Source organism: Corvus cornix, chromosome 4, assembly GCF_000738735.6.
Source record: "Corvus cornix cornix isolate S_Up_H32 chromosome 4, ASM73873v5, whole genome shotgun sequence".
Classification (NCBI taxonomy): Eukaryota; Metazoa; Chordata; class Aves; order Passeriformes; family Corvidae; genus Corvus; species Corvus cornix.
The window spans coordinates 9,628,019-9,643,052 of record NC_046334.1 but is presented as its reverse complement, the minus strand read 5'-3'; the positions used below and the strand labels follow the sequence as shown (position 1 = coordinate 9,643,052).

General features: G+C 41.9%; 1 protein-coding gene across 2 annotated transcripts; it reads left to right on the top strand.

Moving 5' to 3' along the window:
* Positions 1-1,772: 1,772 nt before the first annotated feature.
* Positions 1,773-11,268, top strand: PCDH18 (protocadherin 18). 2 transcript variants are annotated; one of them, XM_010411107.3, is made up of 4 exons: positions 1,773-4,256; positions 5,195-5,283; positions 5,412-5,575; positions 9,738-11,268. In XM_010411107.3, the coding sequence occupies exons 1-4, from the start codon at positions 1,773-1,775 to the stop codon at positions 10,406-10,408; spliced, it is 3,408 nt and encodes a 1,135-aa protein (XP_010409409.1). In that variant the 3' UTR covers positions 10,409-11,268. The 2 variants fall into 2 exon arrangements, with proteins under 2 accessions (XP_010409409.1, XP_010409410.1); XM_010411108.3 differs by having other exon boundaries at positions 5,198-5,283; positions 9,738-10,408.
* Positions 11,269-15,034: the final 3,766 nt, after the last annotated feature.

The following is a 15,034-nucleotide window of genomic DNA, read 5'->3' as shown; positions in this document are numbered from 1 at the left end:
AAGAGACAATGGCTTATAAAATGCTTTTGAATGCTTAAAAAGAAGGAGAGTTCACACTGAGCCTCCTCTGCTTTCTTTTTCAGCAAAAACCTTCTTAGTGACTTTGGCTGAGCTCCGCTGAGAGTAAGTAAATTGGGCGAATAAGAGATTTGCTCTTTACATTTTTGAATATGCCGTGGGGGGAACATAAGAGAGGGAGAAGAGCAATAAAAGAGTGATGTATTCTTATGGACAATGCTAATAAAAAAATGGACAAAGATAGCAGAAAAACAAAGAGAAACACAGCAAGCCTGTGAATAAAATGATAAAAGCATGTGTAAAAAGGAAGTAGAAGTCACGTAAATAGATAATTTGAAATGAGAAGAATGCATCAGCTTCCATGTCCTGAACGCAGCCTGAAGCTTATGCACGGATCTGTAACATTTCTGATGTGTACAAAATACATGCTCGACTCAGACATAAGATTGTATTTTTGTGTGCAAATGTGTGGGAGTGTAAATAGTTTTCTGCAACATCAGAGAGGGGAGGAATTTGTCATTTTCTAAACAATCTGTCTTGTGGCTTCCTTTCCTTTAAAACACTTGGCATGTAGAATGTATGCTTAGCACAGACTGTCACGGTGGAGCATGAAGTGCTGTTTCAAATAGGATGAAAAAGATCATTTGAAGTAGCACTGGAACAGCAAATAAAAAAGCTCAAAGACAACTGCACACACGAACACACAGAGGAATGGGGCTCAGGCAGAGGCAGCTGCGCTGAGGGCAGAGATGCTGCAAGATGCAGCCGGGGAAGGACCGGAGAGTGCAAAATGTTCCTAACTTGGGAAGAAGGAGGACGGGTTTCGTGGAGTGGAGGTGCTCTCGCTGGGCTCCGGACAGGAGCACATATATTGGGAACATGCCGGTTATAGGTAAACAGCCAGCAAGAAGACGCTCTTGCGGCACGGATAGCAAGACGTCACCCCCAGCTCTTGTGCTAAGCAAACCCACTTAAAAGCTCCCAGCGAGTTAAACAAGCGGGAACCTAAAAGTATGTAAATAAGGAGCGCGATCGCATTTCTCGTGGCAGGAAGGGGAGGAATTAAAATCACAAAACCCCTCTTGAAACTGCCATGAAAATTCGGAGGGTAGGGAGGAGAGACGTTGACTTAAAGTTGCCCATTAGTCATTTGTGCCCCCCAACTCCCATCCTTGGCGGAGAGCGGGTGCTGGCCGAGAGGACGCCCCGCTTGCCCCCAGTCCCGCCCCGGCGCTCCTGGTCCCCCCGCCCCGGCGCGCCGTGCTGCGGGCCCCCTCCCATCCCCTCCCCTCCCCGGCTGATTGGCTGCACTGGGCTCAGCACAGGCCGGGCAAAAGCTTTGTCTGGGGACTTGGTGTGAAATTGCGGGGGATTTTAGGCTGGAGCCAGCGAGGGAGAGCGTTCAGTCCGGCGGCGAGTGCGGAGAGGGAGGGGACGACGGGCTGCAGCTCCATCCCGCCAGCTCCCGGCGGTCCCTGGATGCTAACGGCGGGAGAGTAGCACGCTGCCCCGGAACACCTCAACCTGGAAGAGGAGCGCTGAGTCAAATGAGAAAGCGTGGATTGCTTACAGATTGTATCTGGATGTCCCGGCACGGTGTGTATAAAAATAGCAAAAAGTTCTCTGATCTGTAAGTTATTAATACTTGGCTTGCTAGAAAAGGCGTTTTCAAGTTGGAAAGGTTCTGATGTGCTCTGGGTTTAAGGTACCGAAGGAAGGCAAAATAATTGCTTTTTAATTGCAAAAACTTACAAATGTATCGAATCGGCAGTGAAATGCACTTTCTATTCATTTTTGCACTGATCATAATATCTTGCAATAATGCTGTGCTGGGCAAGAATTTGAAATACAGGATTTATGAGGAGCAGAAGGTTGGATCAGTAATTGCAAGACTATCGGAGGATGTTGCTGATGTTTTATTAAAAATGCCTAACCCTTCCTCAGTTCGGTTTCGAGCCATGCAGAGGGGAAATTCTCCCTTGCTTGTAGTCCGTGAGGATAATGGAGAAATCAGCATAGGAGCTAAAATTGATCGGGAACAACTGTGCCAGAAAAACTTAAACTGCTCCATAGAGTTTGATGTGATCACTCTGCCCACTGAACATCTGCAGCTTTTCCATGTTGAAGTTGAAGTGCTGGATATTAATGACAACTCTCCGCAGTTTTCCAGAGCTCTTATCCCTATTGAGATATCAGAGAGTGCAGCTGTAGGAACACGGATTCCTTTGGATGGTGCTTTTGATCCAGATGTGGGAGACAACTCCCTTCACACTTACTCCCTTTCTGCAAATGATTTTTTTAACATTGATGTGAGAACCAGGACTGATGGTGCTAAGTATGCAGACCTGATCGTGGTTAGAGAGCTGGACCGTGAGTTGAAGTCGAGTTATGAACTCCAACTCACTGCCTCTGACAAAGGAGTACCTCAGAGATCTGGGTCATCCCTACTGAAAATCAGCATTTCTGATTCCAATGACAATAGCCCTGTGTTTGAGCAGCAGTCGTATATTATCCAGCTCTTGGAAAACTCTCCCATTGGGACTTTGCTCATAGACCTCAATGCTACTGATCCAGATGAGGGCGCCAATGGGAAGGTCATGTACTCCTTTAGCAGTCATGTGTCTGCCAAAATTACAGAAACTTTTAGGATAGACCCAGAAAAAGGTCACCTGACCCTGCTGAAGCAAGTGGACTATGAAGTAACCAAATCTTATGAAATTGATGCTCAAGCTCAGGATATGGGGCCAAATTCTATTCCAGCTCACTGCAAAATTATAATTAAAGTTGTGGATGTGAATGACAACAAGCCAGAAATTAACTTAAATCTGATGTCCACAGAGAGAGAAGAGGTAGCTTACATTTCTGAAGGGTCACCCCTGGACACCTTTGTTGCCCTGGTCAGAGTGCAAGACAAAGACTCTGGTGTGAATGGAGAGATCATTTGTAAGCTCCACGGGCATGGCCACTTTAAACTTCAAAAGACTTACGAAAATAACTATTTAATCTTGACTAATGCCACTCTAGATAGGGAAAAGAGATCTGAATACAGTTTGACTGTAATAGCAGAGGACAAGGGAACGCCAAGTCTCTCCACAGTGAAACACTTTACTGTCCAAATCAGTGATGAAAATGACAACCCACCCCGCTTCCAAACAAACAGATACGAAGTTGTTATCTTGGAAAATAACTCTCCAGGAGCATACATCACATCAGTCACAGCCACAGACCCAGATCTAGGCGACAATGGGCAGGTGACATACACTATTTTGGAGAACTCTGTTTTGGGAAGTTCTATAACCACCTATGTGACCATTGATCCCTCCAACGGGGCGATCTATGCCCTGCGGACCTTTGATCATGAAGAAGTAAATCAAATTGCCTTCGTGGTCCAAGCTAGGGATGGAGGGAGCCAGCAGCTTGTTAGCAACACCACGGTTGTACTCACCATCATTGATGAAAATGATAATGCTCCTGTCATCGTGGGGCCAGCGCTGCACAACAGCACAGCAGAAATCTCAATCCCTAAAGATGCTGAAATTGGCTTTCTTGTCACCAGGATAAGGGCTACAGACAGAGACTCTGGTATGAACTCTGAACTCAGCTGCTCCATAGCAACTGACAAGGAAAACAGCATCTTTGTGATGGATCCCCAAACTTGTGACATCTCTATCAATGTGAGTGTTGGATCAGTTCCAGCAAAACAATGGGAGGTTTTAGTAATAGTCCAGGATAAAGGCAGCCCTCAGCTTAGTACTAAAGCTCTTCTGAAATGTACCATTTTGGAGCATGTTTATTCATTTTCAAGCACCGAAGCAACTTTGGTAAGCCAACCCTCCCTGGACATCTCCATGATAACGATTATATCCTTAGGATCAATATGTGCTGTGTTGTTGGTTATTATGGTTATCTTTGCTACGAGGTGCAATCGAGAGAAAAAGGACACCAGGTCTTACAACTGTCGTGTGGCTGAATCAACCTACCAGCACCATCCAAAACGTCCCTCCAGGCAGATCCACAAAGGGGACATAACACTGGTGCCAACGGTTAATGGCACTCTACCCATCAGATCTCACCACAGAGCTTCGCCGTCATCGTCCCCGGCCCTGGAGAGGGGTCAAATGAGCAGCCGGCAGAGCCACCACAGCCACCAATCACTGAACAGCCTGGTGACCATCTCCTCGAATCACGTGCCCGAAAATTTCTCCCTCGAGCTCACCCATGCTACACCGGCTGTTGAGGTAAGGCCCAGACCTTGTTTTTGCACATCCATTTATGCAGGCACTCATTTGGGAGCATACACATACCGCTGCATGCAATCTGTGAGAGCAAGAGACAGTCAGGTCTATGCTTCATGGGAATGTGTTGTGGATTTCTCTTCAATGTCATAGCTTTTCAGTTTTAGTCCAATATCAACAGAGTCCATTACCCTGGGGAACAGGGTTAAATCTATTGTTAATTGCATTATTCCTTGGTTCTTCTCTGTAAAGTCAAAACAATGGAGTGGAACATAGTGCTCTGCACTGGTTAACTGTTCACTCTTTCTTCCTTGCCTGCCCTCTCCCTCTGTACAGCTCCATCTGAGAAAGAGTGCCTGAGTATTTATATTCAGGAACAATCCAGGAAACTCTTTTATTAATGGGGGTGAAGAACTAAAAGGTTCTGACACAGTTTGAGTACAGCTGTTGTAAAATATGATCACTGTGTCTCAAACTTTGAGACTCCCTGTCTCAGTTTTTACTGGAAATGCTGGGTCATGGCTTAAATAAATAAAATCTGTGTCCTGGTAACTCTTTACATGTAAAGCAAGGCCATTTTGTTTTGAATAAGGATCCTGGAATGATAAAGGCTTGATTCTAATATATTAAACCAAAACAAAACTCTACCTCTGTTTAAGTGCTTGTTTTACTTGTTAAGGAATTAATTATTATGAGTTAAGAAGCTAATGAACAGCAGTGAACTTCCTTATTGTACAGAGTCTTCAGATGTTTCCCGTGTCAGACACTACACTACCAAATAGTCTGTTGTACTGCATTATATATGTGCAGGAATTTGATTTAATTAAATCTTAAAGGAGAAAAAATAAACCACAAACAAACCTGAGAATCAAATTAGTGGTTTTAAAGCTAGGAGCTTGAGCTTTTATTTCAAGGAATCAGTCTTTTCACCTTTTCTTTAGCAGGTTTCTCAGCTTCTCTCCATGCTTCACCAGGGCCAGTATCAACCAAGGCCAAGTTTTCGAGGCAACAAGTATTCCAGAAGCTATAGGTAAGAATCCAGACTGTTCTGCTACATATGAATGTACACAGATCAGAAAATACAGACATGTATTTTTAAACAAAAAGTGGACTATAACATACTTGACATAATATAGTTCTCCACAATTCTCTTTACAGATATGCCCTGCAAGATATGGATAAATTCAGCTTGAAAGACAGTGGCCGGGGTGATAGTGAAGCTGGAGACAGTGATTATGATTTGGGGAGAGAGTCTCCAATTGACAGACTTCTTGGGGAAGGATTCAGTGACCTTTTCCTTACAGATGGGAGAATTCCTGCAGGTAAGAGCACAATGGAAGCTGAGCAGTTTATTTACAGTACTGCCTGGCTGTCACTTTGATAAAACTACTACTGAGAAAGCAAAAACTCTTTAGCTTTCAAGTCCTGTGTTTCCTTCCTTTTTCACTCCGCTTCATGATAAATACTGAGTTGAAGCCTTGACATGTCTACTAAAATGAAACTTCAGATAAAATTGCAAATCTACCCAGAGCAATGCCTACTTTTTTTGTTACTCACATCTTGAGCTGGCTCCAGATTCCTCCTAAAAGTATGATCTGCTCCAAGTTCTTAGACTTTTAGTGACTGGGTGGATGTTTTTGCAAAGCCAGGCAGTTGTGGTTTGTTAAAAATACAGTGAACTATAATTTGGGAGATAAGTTTTCCACAGTGGATTTGATCCATATGATACAAACTTTTACCATTTAGAAATTGAGGGTGAAAGTGGACTGGAAATATGGATGGAAAAGAAAGAAAAGTGTTCTTCCCACTGAAAAATGAACTTGAGCGGCAAGGGAAGGATCTAAATATGTCCCAGATTTTAAATCTTGCAACCCTAATTTCTGGAAGAAAGAGCTTAAGAGGTACAGTTCAGGGGCAGAGGGCCGAAAAGAAAATAAATTAGAAAAGGGTGAGTGGCAGTAGGATAAACACACATATACATATTCATATGTATGAAGTATTGCTTTTAAATTTATGCCCAAATAAAAGTTAAATAAAAGGTCATGGGAATTCATGCTTAGTATAGATAGAAGAATTCTGTGATTACTTTAATAATTATACAGGTTGTATATTTTGTTGTAATAATTATCTGGTTGTACCCTGGATCTTGTTCTTACTTGAGATCATACTTAGTTTTCTCTGTATAACCAGAGGGCCAGATAATTTCAGTAGGATTCACTGAACCAAGTTTATAAATTTAACAAGTTTAGTGAAGTAATTTTATATGTGGAGGCCCTTTGCTTTGGGGGGTGGTGCAGCACATGGCCCTCCTAAAGTGACCCCCATGTATTAACCAGGGCTGTTACACTAGGGCAAGACAGAATGCCAAAAGTTCAAATTGTTTTTCTTATACATTTTAATTTTAAAATTTTCTGTGCATATTTTGCTCCAGTTTAGGTCTTGTATCACATACCCAGCTATTCACCTACCTCCTCAAATGTGCTCAAAACTGGAGGCCTTGAAGGGTTACTCTGTTTTCAGAATCTTTAACCTAAATCTGGAGTCCTAATATATTTTTATCCTCATCCTCCCTAACTCCTACTACTTATTCCTCTGCCAGCTAGGATGAGACATGTCTCATTCTCTCCTATGCTTTAGCAAGGAGGCAGGGAGGGATCTCCTGGAGCTCTCTGTTGCCTGGGGAACTTCAAGTGCAATGGTGTTTGCACTGGCATCCAGCCCTGCTGCTGCGAGGGAAGAGCGATCCCTTTACAGTGGGCAGCTGGGGGCTGCCAGCAGACAGGAATGGTTGTCCTCTTAGCTGGCTGAAATGCCCATGACCCATTTTCAGTTCTTACAATTCCTTCTCTAAACAGTAAGCCAAAGGATAGGATTTCCAAAAATGCCAGGCTAATTACATTCAAAGTAAGGGAAACTCCTCTCAGTGTGGAACCTGGTTGAGCTATCAAGATTGGTATTTAATCTTACCCGGATGTCCATTTACTGCTATGCCTGGCCTTAATCCTTCAGATAAGTCTGTTGAACCTGTTCAAATGAGACCTGAATTGATCTACAACCTCAGTATAAGAAAAGGAAAAGATAACTTCCTGAAGGTTTCCTGTTCTCCATTTCGAAAGGTTTCTGCATTGTCAGTCTGGACACAGGCAAAAATGCTGTGGGAAGGCCCTTTCAGTTTGTCTGTTTAAGGTGGAACAAGAAAGGAATGGAGCCAGTCTCTCAAAAATCCACAAATTACATGATCAGAAAGTTCAATAACTGTCCTTGAAAGACTTGTTTATTTTTCTTTTTAAATCTTAACCAACAAGCATTATATTCGGGGGGGGGGGGGGGGAGGAGGCGGGGGAGAGGGAACGGGGAGGAGGGGAAGGAAAAAAGGAGAAAGAAAAAGCTGTTGTGCATCTGGACATTTTTTATTTTATATCTGATTTAAGGACAGATTGTGTCACCATTCAGTTACTTCAGAGTATCTTTTGATTTTGTGTTCAGGAACATCAGAATTTATTATTTTAAACCAAAACCATTCCTGAGAACAGAAGTTAGAAAACTGATGCTAAGACAAACTTTGCTGCTAATAAAATGCTAGACCACTGAAAGTATCAAATTAATTTAAAGGAGTCTTAAAGGAGTTTTCTTATTTAGAAGTGTAATCCTCACCTTCTGGGATGACTTGAGAACTGGTCACGGATCACTTAGATGTCTTTTGACACTTCTAACTCTTGGGCATTTTCTGTAAAACATCATACATGGGAACAAACACTTGCAGGCATTTCAGTCACTTGTATCAAAACTTGAGCCACTGATATATTCTAGTTTGCTTTGTCTGTTTGAAACTTCCTGGATCAGCAGTTATTTTGCAATAGATTGTGCAATATCCAGGCTGCTGTCTGAGCTTGTAATCTTGAAGAAATTCATACTGTTGCATGCATGACACAGAGAAAGTTTATGCTCACAGGAATGGAAAGGCCATTAGGAAAGCAAACAATATGATAGGCTGTGTAAAGTGCAAAAATAAATAGTGCTGACAGTATGAAAGCACTATTATAAATCACTGGTACATCCTAAATTGAAATACTCTGTTCAATTCTGCTTACACCACTACAAAAATATTTTTTGATAAACAGAGTTGATCCAGAGCCAGATGGGAAGTGTATTGAGGGAGCAAGGAAAACTTCCAGGTCATGACTGCAAACATTTCTTATGTTGTCAGTATATACTGAGAAAGAACATGAAACTCTATTCTGTGTGGGGTAATCTAACCATTAAGGGATTAGGGCAGGAGTTTCTAATGGTCAAAATATGCATAATGTAAAGAGTCTGTAATTTCTGAAAGTTGTCTTTTGAAGTTGGTAACTCAAACCCGTTAGGGCCCCAGCAGCACCCAGATCTTCTCCAGCAGATCTGGCAGGCACACAGACACCCAGCCTGACGCGAGGCTTTGTGTCCTACAATCAGTTCCCTTTGGAGTGGAAAATTTAGTGTCTCTCCTGGCACATCCCTCTCTGCCGGTCTGTCAAATTGGGCTTCTCATGTCTCTGCTCCCAGGAACCATTCTCAGACCTCTTAGAATGTTTGCAGAAAACTCTTGCAGTGCCCCTTGGTGGGCCAGTGTGGATAAGTGTACCTCTCAGGGCTCCAGTCATTTGCCCCATCTTATTGCTTCTACCTGAGAGATATCAATAAACCAAGAAGCTGAGAGAGCAGGTCTGTTGTCTTCTGCTCTTCAGAAGCCCTCATGAATGACCTCAATTCCCATCCAGTGGGTTCGAGCCCTCCTTGTGCCAAAGCCTGAGCCAGCATGGGCCAGTAATCTGAGCTACAGAGCTGCAAGTACACCTGAGAGTATAAATCCAGTATAAGCACCAGAGTCACACAGACTGGGAATTAGACCCAAGGTATTCTGATAGTGGATTAAGATTTAACTGATTTATTTAAAAAGGTAATATGGCAGTAGATCATCTGGAGTTCTACATACACGTCAGAACAAAGGAGTTTAATGGAAAAGGAGATCCCTCTGCATGTTATTATTCTTTGTTCTTTATTTCCCCTGTCCATTTATTCCCACTTTATTGCTCTGAATTGCCTCACTAGTTTCATGTGGAAGACTTGTCTAAAACTCGAGTGCTTGGAGGTAGAAATTTCTTCCTTTTATTTTATATTTTTTAATGAGTTAGAACTGTACAAAGGGCTTGTATGGCTTCAAGCCACAAGTGCTTGTTTTTCCATCTGGGATTTACATGTTTATCTTCAGCCTTAGGTAAGAGATTGCATTACTGTCTTACATTAACTGCATTGGTTGTTCTTGTTCTTGGCAATGGAGGTACCAGACCATTTGTATTTGCCACCTTCCTGCACACAGAAGGTGAAACCGAACACCAGATTTGAACATCCCTGGGGAAGTTCAGTCCTGGTGTCAGGAGTCCATGTGAGTGCAGGTGCTGTGTGCAGCAGGAGGGGATGCTCACTCTCCTCATGTCTCTCTTGCAGCGATGCGGCTGTGCACAGAGGAGTGCAGGGTCCTGGGCCACTCTGACCAGTGCTGGATGCCACCGCTGCCCTCTCCCTCCTCTGACTACAGAAGCAACATGTTCATCCCTGGGGAGGAGTTCCAGTCACCCCAGCAGCACCTGCATCAGCAGCATCATCAGGGCCTCGAGGAGGATGCCCAGGCAGCTGAGGCTGGTGAGAAGAAAAAGAGTTTTTCAACATTTGGGAAGGACTGCCAGAGCGAGGAGGAATCAGGGGACACCTGCACCTCCTCCCTCCTCTCCGAAATGAGCAGCGTCTTCCAGCGCCTGCTGCCTACCTCGTTGGACGCCTACACAGAGTGCAATGAGATGGATCGCTCCAACTCATTGGAGCGCAGAAAGGGACATTTGCCAGCCAAGACTGTAAATTATCCACCAGGGGTGGCAGCCTGGGCAGCCAGCACACATTTCCAAAACCCTGCCAACAATGGGCCCACTCTGGGGACTCACTCGGGAGTGCAGCCTTCGTCCAAATGGCTGCCAGCCATGGAGGAGATCCCGGAGAACTACGAAGAAGATGATTTTGACAACGTGCTCAACCACCTCAGCGATGGCAAACATGAACTCATGGATGCCAGTGAGCTGGTGGCAGAAATTAACAAGCTGCTGCAAGATGTCCGGCAGAACTAATTGTTTCAAAAGCCTATTTTTCCATATTTATGGAAAACTGGAAGGGAAAAAAAAAAAGAATAAAAAATAGACTGAGAAGATCTGGCATTGCCAACTAGTTGCATTTATCATAAATGTGTCTGTGTATGTTGAATATTAAAATACTGTATTTTCATATGTACACAATGCAAGTGTGATTATCTGTATTTTAAAAATACATTTGTACCTTATATTTATGTGTAATTTAACAAATAAATTTTATTTTTTTACACCCAAAGCAAGCATGTTTTCCTAAATGTATATAGATGGTACCACCCTTGTCAAACCTAGAGCATTCTTGCCACACAGGCATGTTAAAAAAAAAAAAAAAGGAGGGCTATTGTTTTCCCTTATTATTTCTTTCAAATGTTTCAAATACAAATTCAAAACACTGAAAAAGTTATGCAAATGTTAGTTTCAGTAAATGATCCAACACCTTGTTGCAATGTTTTATTCTTATAATAAAGAATTGTAACTCCTATGAAACCTAAAATGTCCCTTTTTATTTTGATGCTTTTGGTCTATAGAATCATTTTCTCATTTAATTAATGGATTATTGCAGGCTGAGGTGTTCCTGTCTTTGGCACGTAACTGTTTCCCCAGTGAGGAAATCATGGAGTTCTGTGCTGGGTCTTCCACTATAATTTCTGCAAAAAAAAGTTAATTTTGTTGTGCTGTTGTTACACTGCAAAGCCAGTTGAAGTCAGTGGTGTATACAATAAAATCAGCTTTTCTGACCTCAAGCTGAATTCTGAATTTATGTAAATACAAAAATTGCAATGAACTGCTTTATCCTTGTAAATGACACCAAAATAAAAGGAATGTTACATCTTCAAGAAAAACAGCTATATTTTGCCTCTGCAAAGCAGCTATATTTTTATATTAGCTATATTCTCTGTTTTAAGTGTGCCTGTCTTCTGTTTGCAAAGTAGTACAGAAATGCTTGAACTTCCTAGAAAAGAGCGAACCTACAGGTGCATTCACTCTGACTGCATCCCATCCTTCCGTAGTGGGGCTTCTCCCTGTCTTGAAGCTCAGTGAAAAATCATTTAGATTGTGCTGCCATTGCCACAGTGGGGCAATGTAACTAATATTGCTCAGATAAATGTCAGTGTGGTCCTTTTAGTTCCTTTTTTCAAAACTGTTTTTCGTTAGCCTGGCATACACAAGGAGATCTTTGTAGTAGTAAACAAAATGGATTTTACAGTTGAGAAACATGGGTGCGTTTTGAACCCCCAGTTCTCATTTCAGGAGTATTAAGAGATGGCCATAAAAACTTGTATTTTGGGCATTTTATGCAGATGCATATTTTATAGGATATGTATTTTTTGCCAGAACTGTGAAAAACTGTTGGAATAATCCAAGTCAACCTGGGTTTAAAACCAATGCATTTGTTCTGGAGAATTGCACTTGTAAAGTATATTATAAAATAATTTTTTAATGTTAGATACAAAAATTCCTGATTAATGTTACCCCAAAAAAGCAAGAATTTTGTTGCATGCATAAGCTTCATTTGTTTTCTTTGTATGCCTGGCAACTTTAATCTCCTTATTGGTTTCACAGTGCTGTAGATGGGACATTTGAAGATGTGTAGGCATTTGCTGACACCTCAACAATGGAGAGATTCTCAACTTGTTTACACATCAGGAGCTCATGCTATGCTTTACTGGTTAGAAATACCAGGACCTCACATTGGGAGGTTTGTTATAGCACCTTTGAGTGCAAACAGGACTTGGGTCTCATCGAGCTGCTGTCACTGGGAGGAAGTTGTAATACCTTATTAAATATTTGACACCTCTTCCCTGTTTTTGCCCTTCATTCCTACTAATAGGCATTATTGGCCCCACAAGCCTCCCCTGAGTCCTATTCTCCCACTCCCCCTCACTCCAAGGGCTCAGACTGGAGCAGGCAGCTCTTCTATGAGTATTTGTCCTCTTTTGGCTCTCAGGGTCGACCTGGGACTGACTTTATAGTTGTGCCTCCAAGCCATATCCAGCTGCTGCTGGTGGGAGTCCTTGGATCCTCATCCTGGTTTGTCGCCTTGGCATGCTGAGGGCTGACAATGGATCCCTTTGCCAGCACCTCGCTCAACCTGCTGCATCCAGGTTCTGTAGGGTTACACTTTGTCAGTGCAGGTACTGCTCATGTTGGGATTGCTCTCAGCTCCTGGTCTTCTTGATGCTTTAAAACAGCAAGATCAGGCTGACTCTGAAGCCAGGATGCTGTAACAGTCCTAAAGTTCACAAGGGCATAACTTCCTCCTTAACTAGGTTGTTTCTGTCTCATCTCAACCCTCTCCTCTCAACCCTCAACCCTTGCTGTTTCTCTCTTCTTCAGTGTCCAGTTTTAGCCCTGTTCTCCAAGTTCCCTCACCCTTACCTCATTTTAACTCCTCTTGTCTCTCTCACTCCACTTCCCTTAAAATCTGACCCACATACTAATCCTGCACAGCCTGCAGATATGTTTACAAAGTTTATTGTATCCTGATAACCTTGCCCATTACTGAATTTCCCAGTTTCTACGTCTTTAGCTGGACCTAGCTAGCACATCCCTCAAATTCTCTCTTGCCCTAATTTTTTGATGTGTAATTGTAATTACAATGTAATTGTAAGCTCCACTGGATTCCTGAATTCCTCTACACCCCGTGCCTTTTCTTGGGTTCCTGTACAGCATGGAAAGGACTGACTTGTATGTCTAGACCTCCCCACTGCTGACTTTTCACAGAAGTGGGAGGGTCAGGAAAGCAATTATGAAGACAAAACTCATGCCTCCCTGGTTATTTGATTCCAGCCTGGGCACACAGAATGTGTGAGGTGTACTGGTTATTATGTTAAAAATGTACAAGGTGGTACTTTGAAAATAGTTATTAAAATTATTTTTCTGTTGACAGGGATAAAACATTGCTGTGTGTTACAAAATCAGCAGCAGAGTATGAAACTCCCCTCCAAGTGGTGTAGATTCCTCCACAAATATGTGCAGATAGCAGTTTCTTCTCATTTCTGGAGGAGGAAATATTAGACATTCAGGCTCAGACTGCTTTGCTCTGTCTACAAGCTTGCAGGGCAGCCTGATAAGCTTCATTTTCACAGTCATATCATCCACTAGGGATTACCAACCTGTTTTAAATTTAAAACCCTTAAATCAGTTTATGCCTGCTGGCCTATGTCACATGGATAGTCTCAATGATTTAAAGAGCCATTGTTTGCAGAGGGGACTTTCTAGAAAAAGTAAATTGCAGTGAATTTCTCTGGTAGCACTAGGCATCTAAATATTGTAAAACACGTAAGGTTGTCCAAGAGGGGATTTCTGTACCAACGCATAGTAATTAATAGTGTTTGATATGTGCATTGCTGCAAGAATCTTATCATATAAAGAGACCAGTAATTAGACCAGTCCTCAGGAGCAAGAATGTTTATTTAGATTATATCTGAAATGCATCGGAGTTTGAGTTGTATTTATTATTGATAGGAAGCTTATTAAAAGATCTGTAGATAGCAGTAAATGAGAGAAAAATCTATCTTAATCCTGCTTGGTTTAGAGTCCCTTTTTTTCTCAGGCTTCCTTTATAAATGAGAGAAATTATATAATATTTATATAAGTGTATGTGTGCATATGTAAAAACCCTAGCACCAAATCTCTTCTGTGTAAAGAACAGGGAAAAATGTTAGTATGCAGATTAAACAAAATATATAATAATATTTGCTGCATTTTGACAACTAAAAGAGAGTTAGGGGTTGCTCATGTGGTTTAAGCACCAAACATGAGCATGATTGTCCTTTCCAGAACACAAGATCCTAGTACTTCTATAAATGCTTACTAATTTTATTCTTCCTGGTATAATGACAGAAAAGGTTGTGAAAATTGGCAAATGGTAATTACCAAAATACTGATTATCCCTGTAAGTATTGAAGGCCAGGTTGGGTTGGGCTTTGAGCTGAGTGGTCTAGTGGAAGGTGTCCTTGACCATGGCAAGGTATTGGGACAAGATGATCTTTAAGGTCCCTTCAAACCCAAATTCCATGTGCTAGTGGTTCTGGGATTCCTTCTATATATGGAAATGCTGAGACTTTTGAGCAAATACAAAGTTTATTAATGGATGCTCAGCAACTACTTTTCTTCAGGCTCCATGTAAGTTTCTTATATTAATTTCTGAAACTGTTACATTAAAAAATGCACTGAAATAACGATCAGAGTTGTTTGACCACTTATTTAAGTTGTGTTTAAGCATTTCTGTCACACTTTGCTATTAAGTGCCCATTAGGATAACCACATTAAGGGGATGTGGCTGTCAGTAATGTCTTGCTGCATTCTTTACCCTGGTTGTGTTCATAGTTGCTATGTCTAAGAACAGCAATAGAAATCAAACAAAAGCCACTGCAAAATATTTAACTCTTACAGTTTCCTTACCTTTTTTAACGCAATATTGAAATTCATAGAAAATGCCAAGAAGTTTAATTTCTTTCTGTGCAACCTGCAGAGGATTTCAGTTTCCCAAGATTAGAAGACTTGGAAGCCTCCATTTTTAGCATTAGGTTAACGTAGCATCTGATCTAGGACACTATGGTATACGTGTATTTTCTTTCAATAATGCAGGCTGTTACACTTTCA